This window comes from Anolis carolinensis, chromosome 6 (genome assembly GCF_035594765.1).
Source record: "Anolis carolinensis isolate JA03-04 chromosome 6, rAnoCar3.1.pri, whole genome shotgun sequence".
Classification (NCBI taxonomy): Eukaryota; Metazoa; Chordata; class Lepidosauria; order Squamata; family Dactyloidae; genus Anolis; species Anolis carolinensis.
Window position 1 is genome coordinate 2,062,121 of NC_085846.1, and position 22,083 is coordinate 2,084,203.

Sequence of the window (22,083 nt, forward strand, 5' to 3'; positions counted from 1 at the left end):
TAATAATAATAATAAAACTTTATTTATACCCCGCCACCATCTCCCCAATGGGGACTCGGGGCGGCTAACATGGGGCCATGCCCAGAGCAATACAACATAATAAAATATAAGAACAACATATCATAACACCATTTAAAATACAATAAATAATAATAAACAGAACATAATAATAATGGTAGAATCTTAGAGTTGGAAGGAACCCCCTAAAGGCCATCCAGTCCAGCCCCCTGCTATGCAGGAAGATACAACCCAATCCCTCCCAAAGGATGACCATCTAGCCTCTCCATAACCATGATAATGATAATAATAATAATAATAATAATAATAATAATAATAATAGAATCCTAGAGTTGAAAGGAGCCCCCAAGGGCCATCCAGTCCTACTCTTTGCTGTACTGGAAGACACAATTGAAGCCTTCCCAACAGATAGCTGTGTAGCCTCTGCTTAATAATAATAATAATAATAATAATAATAATAATAATAATAATAATAATAATAGAATCTTAGAATTGGAATCCAGCCTCCACTATGTAGGAAGGCACAGTCAAAGCACTCCCAACAGATGGCCATCTAGCCTCTGATGATGATGAGGAGGAGGAGGAGGATGAGGATGATGGGAATGGGATTCTAGAGTTGGAAGGGGGGCCCCGAGGCCATCCAGTCCAACCCTTTGCTATACAGTAAATAAATGTTCTTTAGTTCTTTAATTGTTCCAAATACACAAACTGAGTCCTCTTCTTATATATAATAATTGAAAAAAATAGACTACAATCCAACTGATGAAGACTTTTGAGTTGAAACCGGTTGTGGTTTTGGAGTCTACTATCCATAATAAAGAAACAAGAACAAGTATTATATATAAGACTAGCTGTGCCCGGCCACGCGTTGCTGTGGCGAAGTATGAGGCCCCTTCTGCACAGCTGGATAAAATGCACACTGAAGTGGATTATATGGCAGTATGGACTCAAGATAATCCAGTTCAAAGCAGATAAGATTATAAATGGGTTATATAGCTGTGTGGAAGGGCCTTGAGTCTACACTGCCATATAATTCAGTTAAAATCTGATAATATATTTTGTCCTATGTTGTTTTGGGCCTCTGCCCTATGTAAGCTGTCCCGAGTCCCTGCGGGGAGATGGTGGCGGGGTATAAATAAAGTTTTATTATTGTTTTATTATAATCTGCATTTTATAGGCAGTGTGGAAGAGGCCTAAGTGAGGCCTAACTCTGCCTGTCCCCTGGGCTGAGTGGGTTGCTAGGAGACCAAGTGGGCAGAGCTTAGCCTTCTAACTGACAGCAATGGGATAAAAACAATTCTTCCTCTCCCTCTAATTAGGACTTTATTTTTTGTTTTCTTTTTGTTGTATGAACGTAGAGGCATGGATGAGGGGTTGTGCTGCCAAGTTTAGTGTTTCTGGGATGTGTAGTTTTGTTGTTTTGTCCTAGGCCGAAATGTCATTACCCTTTTATATATATACTAGCTGTGCCCGGCCACGCGTTGCTGTGGCAAAGTGGTGGTGGTATTGGTTAAAAATTGCTGTGTAATTTTTATTTGACGTTATTTGCAATTTTTTATTAATTTTATTGTAAGTTATATTTTTATTTATTATATTTTATTATTTTCTTGTATTAATTTGTAGTTATTTTCTGTTATTATAGTATTTTATTGTATTAATTTTTTAGTGTTTTTTATTATTTTTTATTGGGTTGCTAGGAGAACAAGTTGGAGGAGCTTAGCCTTCTAACTGGCAGCAATTGGATAAAAGCAATTATTCCTCTCTCTCTCTAATTAGGACTTTATTTTTCTTTTCTTTTTGTTGTATCAACCTAGAGGCGTGGATGATGGGTTGTGCTGTCAAATTTCGATGTTGGGGGGCCTGTAGTTTTGTTGTTTTGTGGGTCGCCGTGATGCCATCACTCTTTTATATATATAGACTAGCTGTGCCCGGCCACGCGTTGCTGTGGCATTGTCTGGTGGTGTTGGTGAGAAATTGTTGAGGTAGTGGTGGTATTGAATGTCTGTTGTATGGTTGTCTTTATGTTTAGTAATAATAATAATATAATAATAATAAAACTTTATTTATACCCCGCCACCATCTCCCCAATGGGGACTCGGGGCGGCTTACATGGGGCCATGCCCAAGACAATACAATAAACCAAAACATAATACAATTAAATAATACATTACATAAAATAAACAGTACAACATAAGATCAAAACAGCAATATAACACGAGCGGGCCGCATGAATACATTTAAAAACTAGATTAAAAATTAAAACTCTGGGTGAGAAAGGGATCAGAATAAAACCTCGAGGGACGGGACATCAGATAGTGAACCAGTCTAGAGGATAAATATCGGGGGGGAGTAGCATAGAACATTTACTCTCCGAAAGCACACCGGAAGAGCCATGTTTTTAAATCTTTCCTGAAGGCTAAAAGGGTGAGGGCTTGCCTGATTTCAATGGGCAGCGAGTTCCACAAGCGAGGGGCCACCGCAGAAAAGGCCCTCTCCCTTGTTCCTACAAGGCGAGCCTGAGATATAGGTAGTGGCGACAGGAGGGCCTCCCCTGATGATCGGAGAGGTCGGGCAGGTTTATGGTAGGAGATACGGTCACGAAGGTAGGCGGGTCCCAAACCGTTTAGGGCTTTATAAATGATGGTCTGCACCTTGAATTGGGACCGGAAGATGAACGGCAGCCAGTGGAGCTCCTTGAACAAGGGAGTGGATCTCTCCCTGTAACTCGCCCCCGTTATTAGTCTGGCGGCCGAACGTTGGACCAGCTGTAACTTCCGGGCCGTCTTCAAGGGAAGCCCCACGTAGAGCTCATTACAGTAGTCCAGTCTAGAGGTAACTAAGGCATGCACCACCGTGGTCAAGTCAGACTTCACGAGGTATGGTCGCAGTTGGCGCACAAGTTTGAGTTGTGCAAAAGCCCTCCCGGCCACCGCCGACACCTGAGCCTCAAGCGTCAGCGCTGAATCCAGGAGGACCCCCAAACTGCGGACCTGTGATTTCAGGGGGAGTGCGACCCCGTCCAGGACAGGTTGCCACCCAATACCCCGATCCGACGCACGATTGACCAGGAGGGCCTCTGTCTTGTCAGGATTGATCCTCAGCTTGTTCCTCCTCATCCAGTCCGCCACAGCGGCCAGGCACTGGTTCAGCATCCGAGGGGCTTCCTTGGAGTCAGGTGGGAACGAGTAGTGGATTTGTGTGTCATCTGCGTAGAGATGGCAACACCCTCCAAAACTCCGGATGACCTCTCCCAGCGGTTTCATGTAGATGTTGAATAGCATGGGGGATAAAATAGACCCTTGCGGGACCCCACAGGTCAATGGCCAGGGGTCCGAGCAGGTGTCCCCCAGCTTCACCATCTGGGAACGGCCCTCCAGGAAGGACTGGAGCCACTGCAAAACAGTGCCACCGAGTCCCATCCCGGAGAGCCTCCCCAGAAGGATACCATGGTCGATGGTATCGAAAGCCGCAGAGATGTCCAGGAGAACCAGCAGGGTCACACTCCCCCTGTCCAGTTCCCTGCGGAGGTCATCCACCAAGGCGACCAAAGCCGTCTCAGTGCTGTGCCCAGGCCTGAAGCCAGACTGCGAGCGGTCCAGAAAATCAGTGTCATCGAGGAACTCCTGGAGCTGCGTGGCCACCACCCGCTCCAGAACCTTGCCCAAAAACGGGAGGTTGGAAATTGGTCTGTAGTATGCACACTGAAGTGGATTATATGGCAGTGTGGAGTCAAGATAATCCAGTTCAAAGCAGATAATTTAAGATTCTAAATGGGTTATATAGCTGTGTGGGCCTTGAGTCTACACTGCCATATAATCCAGTTCAAATCTGATAATCTGTGGAAGAGGCCTAAGTGAGGCCTAACTGTGCCTGTCCCCTGGGCTGAGAAGGTTGCTAGGAGACCAAGTGGGCGGAGCGTAGCCTTCAAACTGGCAGCAATTGGATAAAAACTATTATTCTTCTCCCTGTAATTGGGACTTTATTTTTCTATTCTTTTTGTTGTATCAACCTGGAGGCGTGGATGATGGGTTGTGTTGTCAAATTTCGAGGTTGGGGGGGCCTGTAGTTTTGTTGTTTTGTGGGTCGCCGTGATGCCATCACTCTTTTATATATATATAGATATATAGATATAGATAGAAGGAGACTATACAGGAAATACACAGTCCCGACAGATGGCCATCCAGCCTCTGCTTTGAAGCCTGTATAGAAGGAGACTAAAGAGGACTCGGTGTCAGTGTGTAGTTGGACGGGACCCCCAAAGGCCATCCAGCCCAACCCCTCTTGATGTGGGGCAGAAGGAGCAAGGCTGGGTGCCCTTCTTCTTCTTCTTTTCCTCTTTCTCGTTCTTTCTTTCTTTCTTTCTTTCTTTCTCTCTTTCTTGGCCCTTCCTTCCTTCCTTTCTTCCTTTCTGGGTCTGACTCAGGGCCTCTCCTCTGCGCTCGCTCTTTGCCTTATAAGGCGCTGCCTGCCTGTCGTAGTTCTTCTTCTTCTTCTTCTTCTTCTTCTTCTTGACCGCTTCCTCCTGGGCCGGGGGGGGGGGGGGGGGCTTCCTGTTTTGTCAGCCGAAGGGTGGGCAGGAAGGGGGCGGGAGCACTCTGCCCATGCTCTGCCGCCAGCCCAGCCTGCAAGCCCTCGGAGGCAGAGAGAAAAGACCATTGCCTTGAGTTTTTCTCGCTGCTGCATCACACTCTTGGCTCATGATTAGCATGTGATACACTCACAATATGCTAGAGCTGGGCATAGTTTAATGCACCATGTAAAACTATGCATTAAACTATGCATAGTTTAATGCACAATATACAAATGCTAGAGCTGGAAGGGAGCCCCAAAGGTCATCCAGTCCAGGCAGAGAGAAAAGACCATCGTCTTGAGCTTCTCTCGCTGCTGCATCACACTCTTGGCTCATGATTAGCATGTGATACAGTCACAATATGCTAGAGCTGGGCATAGTTTAATGCACCATGTAAAACTATGCATTAAACTATGCATAGTTTAATGCACAATATACAAATGCTAGAGCTGGAAGGGAGCCCCAAAGGCCATCCAGTCCAGGCAGAGAGAAAAGACAATCGCCCTAAGCTTTTCTCGCTGCTGCATCACACTCTTGGCTCATGATTAGCATGTGATACAGTCACAATATGCTAGAGCTGGGCATAGTTTAATGCACCATGTAAAACTAGGCATTAAACTATGCATAGTTTAATGCACAATATACAAATGCTAGAGCTGGAAGGGAGCCCCAAAGGCCATCCAGTCCAGGCAGAGAGAAAAGACAATCGCCCTAAGCTTTTCTCGCTGCTGCATCACACTCTTGGCTCGTGTTAAGCATGCGATACAGTCATAGCATGCTAGAGCTGTGCATAGTTTAATGCACCATGTAAAACTATGCATTAAACTATGCATAGTTTAATGCACAATATACAAATGCTAGAGCTGGAAGGGAGCCCCAAAGGTCATCCAGTCCAGGCAGAGAGAAAAGACCATCGTCTTGAGCTTCTCTCGCTGCTGCATCACACTCTTGGCTCATGATTAGCATGTGATACAGTCACAATATGCTAGAGCTGGGCATAGTTTAATGCACCATGTAAAACTAGGCATTAAACTATGCATAGTTTCATCATCATCATCATCATTTAATTACTTATTAATCGCCCTCCATCCAAGATGCTCTAGGCCAGGGGTCCCCAAACTAAGGCCGGGGGGCCGGATGCAGCCCATCGAAGCCATTTATCTGGCCCCCATGGCACAAGGGCATAAAGGGGTTGGACTAAATGACCCAAGGGGTCTCTTTTTCTCTCACCACCTCTATTATTATTATTATTATTATTATTATTATTATTATTATTATTATTAACATTAAGGCTGGGTGGCCATCTGTCAAGGGAGCTTTGCTATTGCCTTTGTGCACAAAGGCAAAAGGGGGTTGGACTTAATGGCCCAAGGGGTCTCTTTCAACCCTCTTTATTATTATTATTATTATTATTATTATTATTATTATTAACATTAAGGCTGGGTGGCCATCTGTCAAGGGAGCTTTGCTATTGCCTTTGTGCACAAAGGCAGAAGGGGGTTGGACTTAATGGCCCAAGGGGTCTCTTTCAACCCTCATTATTATTATTATTATTATTATTATTATTATTATTATTATTATTATTATTATTAACATTAAGGCTGGGTGGCCATCTGTCAGGGGTGCTTTGCTTGTGTTTTCGGTGCACAAAGGCAGAAGGGGGTTGGACTCAATGGCCCAAGGGGTCTCTTCCAACCCTGTTTTTATTATTATTGCTGTTACTATTATTAATTATTATTATTAATTATTGCTTGGTGGCCAACTATAGTCCGGCCCTCCAACAGTCCAAAGGATTCTGAACTGGCCCCCTGTTTTAAAAGTTTGGGGACCCCTGCTCTAGGCGATTTACAAGATAAAATAGTAAAGGATAAAAATACATACATGCAAATATTGATAAAATTAACATAGATTAAAAGCTCTAGTAAAGATGCACGATATACAATTGCTAGAGCTGGAAGGGAGCCCCAAAGGCCATCCAGTCCAGGCAGAGAGAAAAGACCATCGTCTTGAGCTTCTCTCGCTGCTGCATCACACTCTTGGCTCGTGTTTAGCATGTGATACAGTCATAGCATGCTAGAGCTGGGCATAGTTTAATGCACAATATTAAACTATGCATAGTTTAATGCGTGATATACATATGCTAGAGCTGGAAGGGAGCCCCAAAGGCCATCCAGTCCAGGCAGAGAGAAAAGACCATCGTCTTGAGCTTCTCTCGCTGCTGCATCACACTCTTGGCTCGTGTTTAGCATGTGATACAGTCATAGCATGCTAGAGCTGGGCATAGTTTAATGCACAATATTAAACTATGCATAGTTTAATGCGTGATATACATATGCTAGAGTTGGAAGGGAGCCCCAAAGGCCATCCAGTCCAACCCCCTTCTGCCCTCAAGGAAGGCACAATGCAAGCCCTCCCAACAGATGGCCATTCAGCCATAGATATGATTGGGAGAGAGAGATAAATAGCTATGATAGATAGATAGATAGATAGATATAGCTATAGACATATAGATACATCATAGTATATATGATATATCTATATATCTATTTGGAAGGGAGCCAAATAGAAGGGAGGGAGCCCCAAAGGCCATCCAGCCCAAACTCCTTCTGCCGTCAAGGAAGGCACAATGCAAGCCCTCCTGACAGATGGCCATCCAGCCATAGATATGATTGGGAGAGATAGATAAATAGATATGATATATAGGTAGATATAGAAATAGATATAGTATTCTAGAGCTGGAAGGGAGCCCTAAAGGCCATCCAACCCAAACTCCTTCTGCCGTCAAGGAAGGCACAATCCAATCCCTCCTGACAGATGGCCATCCAGCCATAGATATGATTTTGGGGTGGGGGGGGGGATAAATAGATATGATAGATAGATATAGACATATAGATATATCATAGTATTCTAGAGTTGGAAGGGAGCCCCAAAGGCCATCCAGTCCAACCTCCTTCTGCCCTCAAGGAAGGCACAATGCAAGCCCTCCTGACAGATGGCCATTCAGCCATAGATATGATTGGGAGAGAGAGATAAATAGCTATGATAGATAGATAGAGCTATAGACATATAGATATATCATAGTATATATGATATATCTATATATCTATTTGGAAGGGAGCCAAATAGAAGGGAGGGAGCCCCAAAGGCCATCCAGCCCAAACTCCTTCTGCCGTCAAGGAAGGCACAATGCAAGCCCTCCTGACAGATGGCCATCCAGCCATAGATATGGTTGGGAGAGATAGATAAATAGATATGATATATAGGTAGATATAGAAATAGATATATAGATATAGCTCTCTCTCTCTCTATATATATATATATTACAGTCTGAAGCACAATTTTTGATCCTGAGTTATCAGTGTCATACCCTAATTGCTTCTATCATAAAAACATGGAAATATAGCACATATTATATTATCATATTATATTATTATAATAATATATTGTATTATATTATTATTATCATTTAATCATAGTATAGATATATAGATAAATATATATAGATAAATATAGATAAAGAAATATAAAGAAAGAAATATAGATAAATATAGATAAATAGACATGATAGATAGAGATATATCGTAGTATGCTAGAGTTGGAAGGGATCCCCAAAGGCCATCCAGTCCAACCCCCCTCAGCCCTCAAGGAAGACACAATGCAAGCCCTCACGACAGATGGCCATCCAGCCATAGATATAATTGGGAAAGAGAGATAAATAGATATGATAGATAGAGATATATCATAGTATGCTAGAGTTGGAAGGGACCCCCAAAGGCCATCCAGCCCAACCCCCGTCTGCCCTCAATGAAGGCACAATGCAAGCCCTCCCGACAGATGGCCATCCAGCCATAGATATGATTTTGGGGTGGGGGGGATAAATAGATATGATAGATAGATATAGACATATAGATATATCATAGGATTCTAGAGTTGGGAAGGGACCCCCAAAGGCCATCCAGTCCAACCTCCCTTTGCCCTCAAGGAAGGCACAATACAAGCCCTCCCGACAGATGGCCATCCAGCCATAGATATGATTGGGAGAGAGAGATAAATAGATAGATAGAGATATATCATAGTATGCTAGAGTTGGAAGGGACCCCCAAAGGCCATCCAGTCCAACCTCCCTTTGCAATACAATACAAGCCCTCCTGACAGATGGCCATCCAGCTATAGCTATGATTGGAAGAGATAGATAAATAGGTATGACGGATCGATCCTAGAGGTGAAAGGGAGCCCCAAAGGCCATCCAATCCAACCCCCTTCTTTCTGCCCTAAAGCACAAAGCACCCCCGACAGCTCTAGCAGGGATTCATTGCATGGAGAAACGCTTCCTCATTTGGGAGCAGGATGGGGTTGTTGGGGGGCCTGTTTCCCTATATGGGCCCCACTGATGCCTCTTTGCCCCCCCCCCTCTCTCTCTCTGCCCAGGGGACGAGTATGACGTCTGTGCCATCTGCCTGGAGGAGTACGAGGACGGGGAGCGCCTGCGGATCCTGCCTTGCTCTCATGGTGAGGAGACCCTCCAATTGGGGAGGGGGGGGGTCTGTTCTCAACGGAGCCTTTCCTCTCCTCTCTAGTGGTCTTGCACGTGGGTGAAAAGCATCCCTGCCTTCGTGGGGGTTGGACTGGATGGCCTTTGGGGTTCTCCTCCACAAGTCTCTTGCTTCAGTTTTAAGTAAGGGCTCCATGGCTCACCCAATGGATTTTGAGGCCGTTACTCTCCTGTAAGTGCTCTAGTGGTGTCTCAAAGCATCCCTGCCTTCAAGGGGGTTGGACTGGATGGCCTTTGGGGTCCCCTTTCAAAAGTCTTTTGTTTAATAGTCTGCATGGCCTTTGGGGGTCCCCTTCACAAGTCTCTTAGTTCTAAGCAAGGGCTCCATCGCCCATCCAAGAGATCTTGATCTCATGATCTTGATCTTGATGTTAGTGGGGTTTCAAAGCATCCCTTCCTTCAAAGGGGTTGGACTGGATGGCCTTTAGGGTTCCCCTCCACAAGTCTCTTAAGTTCTACGCAAAGGCTCAACCAACCATCCAATGGATATTGACTTTGTTACTCTCCTATAAACGCCTTAGTGTGTTTCAAACCATTCCTGCCTTCGAGGGGGTTGGACTAGGTGGCCTTATTATTATTATTATTATTATTATTATTATTTACAGCATTAATATTCCGCCCTTCTTTCTCACCCCGAAGGAGACTCAGGGCGGATTACAATGAACACATATATGGCAGACATTCAATGCCTTTTAACATAGAACAAAGACAAGACAAACATAGGCTCCGAGCGGGCCTCGAACTCATGACCTCCTGGTCAGAGTGATTCATTGAAGTTAATTGCAGCTGGCTTGCTCTCCCGCCTGCGCCACAGCCCGGGCCTTAGGAGGTCCCATCCACAAGTCTCTTGCTTGAGTTCTAAGGAAGGGCTCCATCACCCATCTAATGGATGTTGACATTTATTAAAGGTAAAGGTAAAGGTTTTCCCCTGACGTTAAGTCCAGTCGTGTCTGACTCTGGGGGTTGGTGCTCATCTCCATTTCTAAGCCGAAGAGCCGGCGTTGTCCGTAGACACCTCCAAGGTCATGTGGCCACTGGCATGACAGCATGGAACGCCGTCACCTTCCCACCGGAGTGGTACCTATTGATCTACTCACATTGGCATGTTTTCAAACTGCTAGGTTGGCAGGAGCTGGGGCTAACAGCGGGCGCTCACTCTTCTCCCGGGGTTTGAACCTGGGACCTTTTGGTCTGCAAGTTCAGCAGCTCAGTGCTTTAATGCACTTCACCACCGGGGCTCCTGTAAATGTTTTATAAGTATTCCTGCCTTTGAGAGGGTTGGACTGGATGGCCTTTGGGGTCCCCTTTCAAAAGTCTCTTGTTCAATAGATTAGATGGCCTTCGGGGGTCCCTCCATAGGTCCCTAAGTTCTGAGTAAGGGCTCCCTAGCCCCTCCAAGAGTTCTTGGTCCCTATAAATGCTTTAGTGGTGTTTCAAAGCATTCCTGCCTTCAAAGGGGTTGGACTAGATGGCCTTTGCGGGTCTCCTCCACAAGTCTCTTGCTTGAGGTCTAAGACAGGGCTTCATTGCCCATCCAAGAGATTTTGATGCCGTTACTCCCCTGTAAACCCTTTAAGTCTCTTGACAATGGACTAGATGGCCTTTGGGGGTCCCCTCCACAAGTCCTACGCAAGGACTCAATCAACCATCAAGGAGATAGAGCAGTATATAAACAAAGTTTTATTTTTAGATTATGTATTGATGCTGTTAGGAGCCCCGGTGGCACAGTGTGTTAAAGCGCTGAGCTGCTGAACTTGCAGACCGAAAGGTCCCAGGTTCAAATCTGGGGAGCGGAGTGAGCACCCACTGTTAGCCCCAGCTCCTGCCAACCTAGCAGTTCAAAAACATGCCAATGTGAGTAGATCAATAGGTACCGCTCCGGTGGGAAGGTGACGGCGCTCCATGCAGTCATGCCAGTGGCCACATGACCTTGGAGGTGTCTACGGACAACGCCGGCTCTTTGGCTTAGAAATGTAGATGAGCACCAACCCCCAGAGTGCGAGTAGATCAATAGGTACTGCTCAGGTGGGAAGGTAACGGTGCTCCATGCAGTCATGCCAGTGGCCACATGACCTTGGAGGTGTCTATGGACAACGCCGGCTCTTTGGCTTAGAAATGGAGATGAGCACCAACCCTCAGAGTGCGAGTAGATCAATAGGTACTACTCTGGTGGGAAGGTAACGGTGCTCCATGCAGTCATGCCAGTGGCCACATGACCTTGGAGGTGTCTACGGACAATGCCGGCTCTTTGGCTTAGAAATGGAGATGAGCACCAACCCCCAGAGTGCGAGTAGATCAATAGGTACTACTCTGGTGGGAAGGTAACGGTGCTCCATGCAGTCATGCCAGTGGCCACATGACCTTGGAGGTGTCTATGGACAACGCCGGCTCTTTGGCTTAGAAATGGAGATGAGCACCAACCCTCAGAGTGCGAGTAGATCAATAGGTACTACTCTGGTGGGAAGGTAACGGTGCTCCATGCAGTCATGCCAGTGGCCACATGACCTTGGAGGTGTCTGCGGACAATGCTGGCTCTTTGGCTTAGAAATGGAGATGAGCACCAACCCCCAGAGTGCGAGTAGATCAATAGGTACTACTCTGGTGGGAAGGTAAGGGTGCTCCATGCAGTCATGCCAGTGGCCACATGACCTTGGAGGTGTCTACGGACAACGCCGGCTCTTTGGCTTAGAAATGGAGATGAGCACCAACCCTCAGAGTGCGAGTAGATCAATAGGTACTGCTCAGGTGGGAAGGTAATGGTGCTCCATGCAGTCATGCCAGTGGCCACATGACCTTGGAGGTGTCTACGGACAACGCCGGCTCTTTGGCTTAGAAATGGAGATGAGCACCAACCCTCAGAGTGCGAGTAGATCAATAGGTACTACTCTGGTGGGAAGGTAACGGTGCTCCATGCAGTCATGCCAGTGGCCACATGACCTTGGAGGTGTCTGCGGACAATGCTGGCTCTTTGGCTTAGAAATGGAGATGAGCACCAACCCCCAGAGTGCGAGTAGATCAATAGGTACTACTCTGGTGGGAAGGTAAGGGTGCTCCATGCAGTCATGCCAGTGGCCACATGACCTTGGAGGTGTCTACGGACAACGCCGGCTCTTTGGCTTAGAAATGGAGATGAGCACCAACCCTCAGAGTGCGAGTAGATCAATAGGTACTGCTCAGGTGGGAAGGTAATGGTGCTCCATGCAGTCATGCCAGTGGCCACATGACCTTGGAGGTGTCTACGGACAACGCCGGCTCTTTGGCTTAGAAATGGAGATGAGCACCAACCCTCAGAGTGCGAGTAGATCAATAGGTACTGCTCAGGTGGGAAGGTAATGGTGCTCCATGCAGTCATGCCAGTGGCCACATGACCTTGGAGGTGTCTGCGGACAATGCCGGCTCTTTGGCTTAGAAATGGAGATGAGCACCAACCCCCAGAGTGTGAGTAGATCAATAGGTACTACTCTGGTGGGAAGGTGACGGCGCTCCATGCAGTCATGCCAATGGCCACATGACCTTGGAGGTGTGTACGGACAACGCCGGCTCTTTGGCTTAGAAATGGAGATGAGCACCAACCCCGAGAGTGTGAGTAGATCAATAGGTACTGCTCTGGTGGGAAGGTGACGGCGCTCCATGCAGTCATGCCAGTGGCCACATGACCTTGGAGGTGTGTACGGACAACGCCGGCTCTTTGGCTTAGAAATGGAGATGAGCACCAACCCCGAGAGTGTGAGTAGATCAATAGGTACTACTCTGGTGGGAAGGTGACGGCGCTCCATGCAGTCATGCCAGTGGCCACATGACCTTGGAGGTGTCTACGGACAACGCCGGCTCTTTGGCTTAGAGATGGAGATGAGCACCAGAGTCAGTCATGACTGGACTTAACGTCAGGGGAAACCTTTGCCTTTGATGGATGCTGTGACCCTCCTGTAAATGCTTGAGTGGTGCTTAAGAGGGGGTTGGACTGGATGACCTTTGGTGGCCCTGAACGCTCCCGTTTCCTCTGGGCAGCCTACCACTGCAAGTGCGTGGACCCGTGGCTGACGGGCACCAAGAAGACCTGCCCGGTGTGCAAGCAGCGCGTCCTGCGCTCCTCCCAGGACTCGGACTCCGAGGCCGAAGAGAACGACGATGGCGGCGAGAGCGACCCCCCCGGGGCCACGGCTGCCCCCTCGGCTGACCCTGACCGAGGCCGAGCGGAAGGTCAAGAGGAAGAGGAGGGGGAGGGGGAGGGGGCCGGGGACTCGGAGCGCACCCCCCTGCTGCGCCCCTCCCCCTCGGCCGGGACCCCCTCCTTCGGCAGCATGGCCCACTCCCCGCCCCCCGCGGAGGCCCCCCTCCTGGTCTAGGGCCACAGACCCCAAAGCGGCCCCCCATTTGAGGAGGGGTCTCCCAGGGGTCCCTTCCCCTCCCTCCTGCTCTGCTTTTGACCACTGAGCTTCCAATAGGTATTTTGTTTAACTTTTCAGGGAACAAAGGAAAGGCGTTCATGGCAGTGACCCCTTGAATTGGGGAGGGGGCTTCTCCTCCTAGCATTCACTGTGTTTAAAAGACCCCCTCCCCCCTTTACAAGGGTCTATAGGTCCATATTAACCTGTCTTTTGCAGGTGAAGTTTGGGAGGAGGAGGAGAATTCCATTTAATAGCAGTGACCCCTTGAATTGGGGAGGGGGCTTCTCCTCCTAGCATTCACTGTGTTTAAAAGACCCCCTCCCCCTTTACAAGGGTCTATAGGTCCATATTAACCTGTCTTTTGCAGGTGAAGTTTGGGAAGAGGAGAGTAGCATTTCATGGGGGGGGAGGTCTCACATTAAATTGGGGAGGGGGCTTCTTCTAGAAATCACTATTTTTAGAAGACCCCCTTACAAAGGTCTATAGGTCCATATTACCTGTCTTTTGCAGGTGAAGCTTTGGAGGAGGAGAATTCCATTTAATAGCAGTGACCCCTTGAATTGGGGAGGGGTCTTCCACCTGTTGCATTCACTGTGTTTAGAAGACCCCCATTCATATGTATAGACCCATATTACCTGTCTTTTGCAGGTAAAGTTTTGGAGGAAGATGATAGCATTTAATGGGGGTCACACATTTAATTGGGGAGGGGGCTTCTTCTAGAAATCACTATTTTTAGAAGACCCCCGTACAAAGGTCTATGAGTCCCTATTATCTGTCTTTTGCAAGTTTTGGAGGAGGAGAGTAGCATTGATGGGGGGGTCACACCTTGAATTGGGGAGGGGGCTTCTCTTAGCATTCACTGTGTTTAAAAGACCCCCTCCCCCCTTTACAAGGGTCTATAGGTCCATATTAACCTGTCTTTTGCAGGTGAAGTTTGGGAAGAGGAGAGTAGCATTTCATGGGGGGGGTGGTCTCACATTAAATTGGGGAGGGGGCTTCTTCTAGAAATCACTATTTTTAGAAGACCCCCTTACAAAGGTCTACAGGTCCATATTACCTGTCTTTTGCAGGTGAAGCTTTGGAGGAGGAGAATTCCATTTAATAGCAGTGACCCCTTGAATTGGGGAGGGGGCTTCCTCCTGTAGCATTCACTATGTTTAGAAGACCCCCACACAAAGGTCTATGTCCATATTACCTGTCTTTTGGAGGTGACGCTGAGGTGGCAGAGTCGGAACAAAAGGCCTTGACTTCCTTTATTTGGGGGTCCGCGACCCCTTTTGTCTCCCCCCCCCTTCCTAATCAATTTGGGGAGGGGGTCCGTTATTATTGCAAGCCTGGTTCCTCTTTTTGCACAGATGCCCCCTCCCCTCATTTACACTTTTGCACTTTGGGTTCTGTGCCAAGGAGGGAGAGCGAGGGAGGAGGTGGTCTTTGCATTTGCTTTGGAGCGTAAGACCCCTCCCCACCAGAGAGCAGCCCCCTCCCCAGTGAGGCCACCCAGCCCTCCCCCCTCCCCAAAGAGGAACTTTCTAACACTACTTACCTTGGGGTTTCTATCCTAGTTTGGGCCCCTCTCTCTTTGGGGAAGGGGTTTTTCCTCGGGGGTCTTCTTCCCCAAAGCCCCCTCCCCGGGACCAAAGCCTCCCCCCCCTCCTCCTGTTTTGCTGCTGCGGCTCCTCGGCCTCCGACTCAGAAAGAGAGTTTTTACTGTAAATGACTTCTTTTATTTTTAAATGTACAGATTATGGAACCAAAAGGGGAGGGGGCTCGGATGCTTTTGAGGGAGGGGCCGCGGAACAGCCAGGGGGGGGGGTTCTCTTGGGGAGGGTCACTCTATTAAAAACGGTTTCAAACGAACCCCCGGGTCCTTCGTTTTTGTTCCAGACACATGCACATGCGCCATTAACACGCATTATTTATATGAATATGCACCTGTGTCCTTCCTTAAGCAGGTCTTTAAGGAGAGGCTGGATGGGCATCTGTCGGGAGGGCTTTGATAGTATCTTCCTGTTTGGCACATTTAGATTAGCCAAGTATTCCTGCACTATTCCATTCTGCATTTTCTCTGATGCAGCATCTCCTCCATTATCTCCAAGTTGCTTTGGAGTCTCCTTCTCTCTGAAGGTTTGGAAGCAGAGGGTAGATGGACATCTGTCGGGAGGGATTGGATGGTGCTTTCCTGCCTGGCAGAAGGGGCGGACTGGGTGGCCTTTGGGAGTCCCTTCCAACTCTAGGATTCTATTATTATTATTATTATTATTATTATTATTATTATTATTATTATTATTATTTTATTATGACACAGCAAACAAGATAGATATGCTGGATTTCATATCACAAAATCACAAGTCAAACACTTCCCAAGTGTCTAGGACTGTGTGATGTATTATTATTATTATTATTATTATTATTATTATTATTATTATTATTATTATTATGACACAACAAACAAGATAGATATGCTGGATTTCATATCACAAAATCACAAGTCAAACACTTCCCAAGTGTCTAGGACTGTGTGATGTATTATTATTATTATTATTATTATTATTATTATTATTATTATTATTATTATTATTGTATGACACAGCAAACAAGATAGATATGCTGGATTTCGTATCACAAAATCACAAGTCGAACACTTCCCAAGTGTCTAGGACTGTGTGATATATTATTATTATTATTATTATTATTATTATTATTATTATTATTATTATTATTATTATTATTATGACACAGCAAACAAGATAGATATGCTGGATTTCATATCACAAAATCACAAGTCAAACACTTCCCAAGTGTCTAGGACTGTGTGATGTATTATTATTATTATCAGAATGGTCAATGTGCCAATGTGCAAACATTGATATTATTATTATTACAACAACAACTACTACTATTACTTCTACTAGAAGGGCCACTGGACACTGATATTAATATTATTATTATTATTATTATGACACAGCAAACAAGATAGATATGCTGGATTTCGCATCAAAAAATCCCAAGTCGAACACTTCCCAAGTGTCTAGGACTGTGTCATGTATTTTCAGATGATGCGCACAGATCCCAGTCGGGTGGCCTTTTGGCTTATTATTAGAAACACAAGATGAGTCTTATTATTATTATTGGGATGTTTTGAGTTTTCCGGGCTGTATGGCCATGTTCCAGAAGCAGTCTCTCCTGACATCAGGACCCCCTTACAAAAGTCTATGTCCACGTTATCTGTCTTTTGCAGGTGAAGTTATGGAGAGTACCATTTAATAGCAGTGACCCCTTGAATTGGGGAGGGGGCTTCCACCTGTAGCATTCACTATGTTTAGAAGACCCCCTTGCAAAGGTCTATATAGGCCCATATTACCTGTCTTTTGCAAGTTTTGGAGGAGGAAAGTAGCATTGAATGGCGGTCACACGTTAAATTGGGGAGGGGGCTTCTTCTTCTAGAAATCACCACTTTTAGAAGACCCCCTTACAAAGGTCTACGACTGCTTCTGGAACATGGCCACACAGCCCAGAAAACTCACAGCAACCGTGATTCCGGCCATTAAAGCCTTCTAAAACTATTATCATTATGATATGAATGGTGGTTTCCTGCCTGGCAGAATGGGTGGACTAGATGGCCTTTAGAAGCCCCTTCCAAGTCTTGGATTCTGAATGGTGCCTTCCTGCCTGGATTGCCTTTGGGAGTCCCTTCCATGCCTGGGGTTCTGTAATAACAGAAACTCAAGTAAAGTATGTTTGGATGGCCATCTGTCATGAGGGCTTGGATAGTGCCTTCCTGCTTGGTAGAAGAGGTGGACTGGATGGCCTTTAGGGGTCCCTTCCATAATTATTTAGAAGCTGGATGGCTATGCTGGTAGTGAATAAATTGTGCTTTTCTGCCTGGCAGAAGGGGGTGGACTGGATGGCCTTGGGGGGTCCCTTCCATGCCTTGGATTCTATATTATTACTAGCTGTGCCCGGCCACGCGTTGCTGTGGCAAAGTGGTGGTGGTATTCGTTAAAAATTGTTGTGTAATTTTTATTTAACGTTGTTTGTATTTTTTAATTAATTTTATTGTAAGTTATCTTTTTATTTATTATATTTTATTTTTTTCTTGTACTATTTTTAGTTATTTTCTGTTATTATATTATTTTATTGTATTTATTTTTTAGTGTTTTTAATTATTTTTTAGTGTTTTTTATTATTTTTATTGGATTGCTAGGAGACCAAGTTGGAGGAGCTTAGCCTTCTAACTGGCAGCAATTGGATAAAAGCAATTCTTCCTCTCTCTCTAATTAGGACTTTATTTTTCTTTTCTTTTTGTTGTATCAACCTAGAGGCGTGGATGATGGGTTGTGTTGTCAAATTTCGGTGTTGGGGGGCCTGTAGTTTTGTTTTGTGGGTCGCCGCGATGCCATCACTCTTTTATATATATAGATGATTGGAATGGTGCTTTTCTGCCTGGCAGAAGGGGCAGACTTGGATGGCCTTTGGGGATCCCTTGCAACTCTAGGTGTTACTCTGGCATATTTAAAGCAGTTCTGCATGGCCGAGGATGTACAAATGTATTTACAGTAGAGTCTCACTTATCCAACACTCGCTTATCCAACGCATTTTTGTAGTCAACGTTTGCAATACATCATGATATTTTGGTGTTAAATTCGTAAATACAGTAATTACTACATAGCATTACTGTATTGAACTACTTTTCTGTCAAATGTGTTGTATAACATGTTTTGGTGCTTAATTTGTAAAATAATAACCTAATTTGATGTTTAATAGGCCTTTCCTTAATGCCTCCTGATTATCCAACATATTCGCTTATCCAACATTCTGCCGGCCCGTTTATATTGGATAAGTGAGACTCTACTGTATACAAGAATTCTTTTCCGGTCTGCTCAGAAATGGCTTTGGCGGACATGGCTACCTAATGCCACACAATATTTTAAAATTATTAATGTAAATATCAGAAGCTGGATGGCTATCTGTTGGTAGGAAATAAATTGTGCTTTTCTGCCTGGCAGAAGGGGGTGGACTGGCTGGCCTTTGGGGGTCCCTTCCAACTCTAGGATTCTATATTATTATTATTACTATTATTATGATTGGAATGGTGCTTTCCTGCCTGGCAGAAGGGGGTGGACTGGATGGCCTTTGGGGGTCCCTTCCAACTCTAGGATTCTATATTATTATTATTACTATTATTATGATTGGAATGGTGCTTTCCTGCCTGGCAGAAGGGGGTGGACTGGATGGCCTTTGGGGGTCCCTTCCAACTCTAGGATTCTATATTATTATTATTACTATTATTATTATTGGAATGGTGCTTTCCTGCCTGGCAGAAGGGGGTGGACTGGATGGCCTTTGGGGGTCCCTTCCATGCCTTGGATTCTATATTATTATTATTATTACTATTATTATGATTGGAATGGTGCTTTCCTGCCTGGCAGAAGGGGGTGGACTGGATGGCCTTTGGGGGTCCCTTCCAACTCTAGGATTCTATATTATTATTATTACTATTATTATGATTGGAATGGTGCTTTCCTGCCTGGCAGAAGGGGGTGGACTGGATGGCCTTTGGGGGTCCCTTCCAACTCTAGGATTCTATATTATTATTATTACTATTATTATGATTGGAATGGTGCTTTCCTGCCTGGCAGAAGGGGGTGGACTGGATGGCCTTTGGGGGTCCCTTCCAACTCTAGGATTCTATATTATTATTATTACTATTATTATTATTGGAATGCTTTCCTGCCTAGCAGAAGGGGGTGGACTGGATGGCCTTTGGGGGTCCCTTCCATGCCTTGGATTCTATATTATTATTATTACTATTATTATTATTGGAATGCTTTCCTGCCTAGCAGAAGGGGGTGGACTGGATGGCCTTTGGGGGTCCCTTCCATGCCTTGGATTCTATATTATTATTATTACTATTATTATGATTGGAATGGTGCTTTCCTGCCTGGCAGAAGGGGGTGGACTGGATGGCCTTTGGGGGTCCTTTCCAACTCTAGGATTCTATATTATTATTATTACTATTATTATGATTGGAATGGTGCTTTCCTGCCTGGCAGAAGGGGGTGGACTGAATGGCCTTTGGGGGTCCCTTCCATGCCTTGGATTCTATATTATTATTATTACTATTATTATGATTGGAATGGTGCTTTCCTGCCTAGCAGAAGGGGGTGGACTGGATGGCCTTTGGGGGTCCTTTCCAACTCTAGGATTCTATATTATTATTATTACTATTATTATGATTGGAATGGTGCTTTCCTGCCTGGCAGAAGGGGGTGGACTGGATGGCCTTTGGGGGTCCTTTCCAACTCTAGGATTCTATATTATTATTATTACTATTATTATGATTGGAATGGTGCTTTCCTGCCTAGCAGAAGGGGGTGGACTGGATGGCCTTTGGGGGTCCCTTCCAACTCTAGGATTCTATATTATTATTATTACTATTATTATGATTGGAATGGTGCTTTCCTGCCTGGCAGAAGGGGGTGGACTGAATGGCCTTTGGGGGTCCCTTCCATGCCTTGGATTCTATATTATTATTATTACTATTATTATGATTGGAATGGTGCTTTCCTGCCTGGCAGAAGGGGGTGGACTGGATGGCCTTTGGGGGTCCTTTCCAACTCTAGGATTCTATATTATTATTATTACTATTATTATGATTGGAATGGTGCTTTCCTGCCTAGCAGAAGGGGGTGGACTGGATGGCCTTTGGGGGTCCTTTCCAACTCTAGGATTCTATATTATTATTATTATTACTATTATTATGATTTGAATGGTGCTTTCCTGCCTAGCAGAAGGGGGTGGACTGAATGGCCTTTGGGGATCCCTTCCATGCCTTGGATTCTATATTATTATTATTACTATTATTATGATTGGAATGGTGCTTTCCTGCCTGGCAGAAGGGGGTGGACTGAATGGCCTTTGGGGGTCCCTTCCATGCCTTGGATTCTATATTATTATTATTACTATTATTATGATTGGAATGGTGCTTTCCTGCCTGGCAGAAGGGGGTGGACTGGATGGCCTTTGGGGGTCCCTTCCAACTCTAGGATTCTATATTATTATTATTACTATTATTATGATTGGAATGGTGCTTTTCTGCCTGGCAGAAGGGGGTGGACTGGATGGCCTTTGGGGATCCCTTCCATGCCTTGGATTCTATATTATTATATTACTATTATTATTATTGGAATGGTGCTTTCCTGCCTAGCAGAAGGGGGTGGACTGAATGGCCTTTGGGGGTCCCTTCCATGCCTTGGATTCTATATTATTATTATTACTATTATTATGATTGGAATGGTGCTTTCCTGCCTGGCAGAAGGGGGTGGACTGGATGGCCTTTGGGGGTCCCTTCCAACTCTAGGATTCTATATTATTATTATTACTATTATTATGATTGGAATGGTGCTTTCCTGCCTAGCAGAAGGGGGTGGACTGAATGGCCTTTGGGGGTCCCTTCCATGCCTTGGATTCTATATTATTATTATTACTATTATTATGATTGGAATGGTGCTTTCCTGCCTGGCAGAAGGGGGTGGACTGGATGGCCTTTGGGGGTCCCTTCCAACTCTAGGATTCTATATTATTATTATTACTATTATTATGATTGGAATGGTGCTTTCCTGCCTAGCAGAAGGGGGTGGACTGAATGGCCTTTGGGGGTCCCTTCCATGCCTTGGATTCTATATTATTATTATTACTATTATTATGATTGGAATGGTGCTTTCCTGCCTGGCAGAAGGGGGTGGACTGGATGGCCTTTGGGGGTCCCTTCCAACTCTAGGATTCTATATTATTATTATTACTATTATTATGATTGGAATGGTGCTTTCCTGCCTGGCAGAAGGGGGTGGACTGGCTGGCCTTTGGGGGTCCCTTCCAACTCTAGGATTCTATATTATTATTATTACTATTATTATGATTGGAATGGTGCTTTCCTGCCTGGCAGAAGGGGGTGGACTGGATGGCCTTTGGGGGTCCTTTCCAACTCTAGGATTCTATATTATTATTATTACTATTATTATGATTGGAATGGTGCTTTCCTGCCTGGCAGAAGGGGGTGGACTGAATGGCCTTTGGGGGTCCCTTCCATGCCTTGGATTCTATATTATTATTATTACTATTATTATGATTGGAATGGTGCTTTCCTGCCTGGCAGAAGGGGGTGGACTGGCTGGCCTTTGGGGGTCCCTTCCAACTCTAGGATTCTATATTATTATTATTACTATTATTATGATTGGAATGGTGCTTTCCTGCCTGGCAGAAGGGGGTGGACTGGATGGCCTTTGGGGGTCCCTTCCAACTCTAGGATTCTATATTATTATTATTATTACTATTATTATGATTGGAATGGTGCTTTCCTGCCTGGCAGAAGGGGGTGGACTGGATGGCCTTTGGGGGTCCCTTCCAACTCTAGGATTCTATATTATTATTATTATTACTATTATTATGATTGGAATGGTGCTTTCCTGCCTGGCAGAAGGGGGTGGACTGGATGGCCTTTGGGGGTCCCTTCCAACTCGAGGGTTCTTCGAAGGAGCCCGGCCCATGCCCTTTTT

At 45.5% G+C, this 22,083-nt stretch overlaps 1 protein-coding gene across 1 annotated transcript in view; it reads left to right on the forward strand.

Moving 5' to 3' along the window:
• The window catches only part of rnf167 (ring finger protein 167), a 51,643-nt gene extending 36,258 nt beyond the window's left edge, over positions 1–15,385 (forward strand). The window contains exons 9-10 of the mRNA XM_062958020.1: positions 9,017–9,097; positions 13,149–15,385. Of these exons, the coding sequence (XP_062814090.1) occupies positions 9,017–9,097; positions 13,149–13,486 (419 nt within the window). The 3' untranslated portion in view covers positions 13,487–15,385. The remainder of the gene's footprint in view (positions 1–9,016; positions 9,098–13,148) is intronic.
• Positions 15,386–22,083: the final 6,698 nt, after the last annotated feature.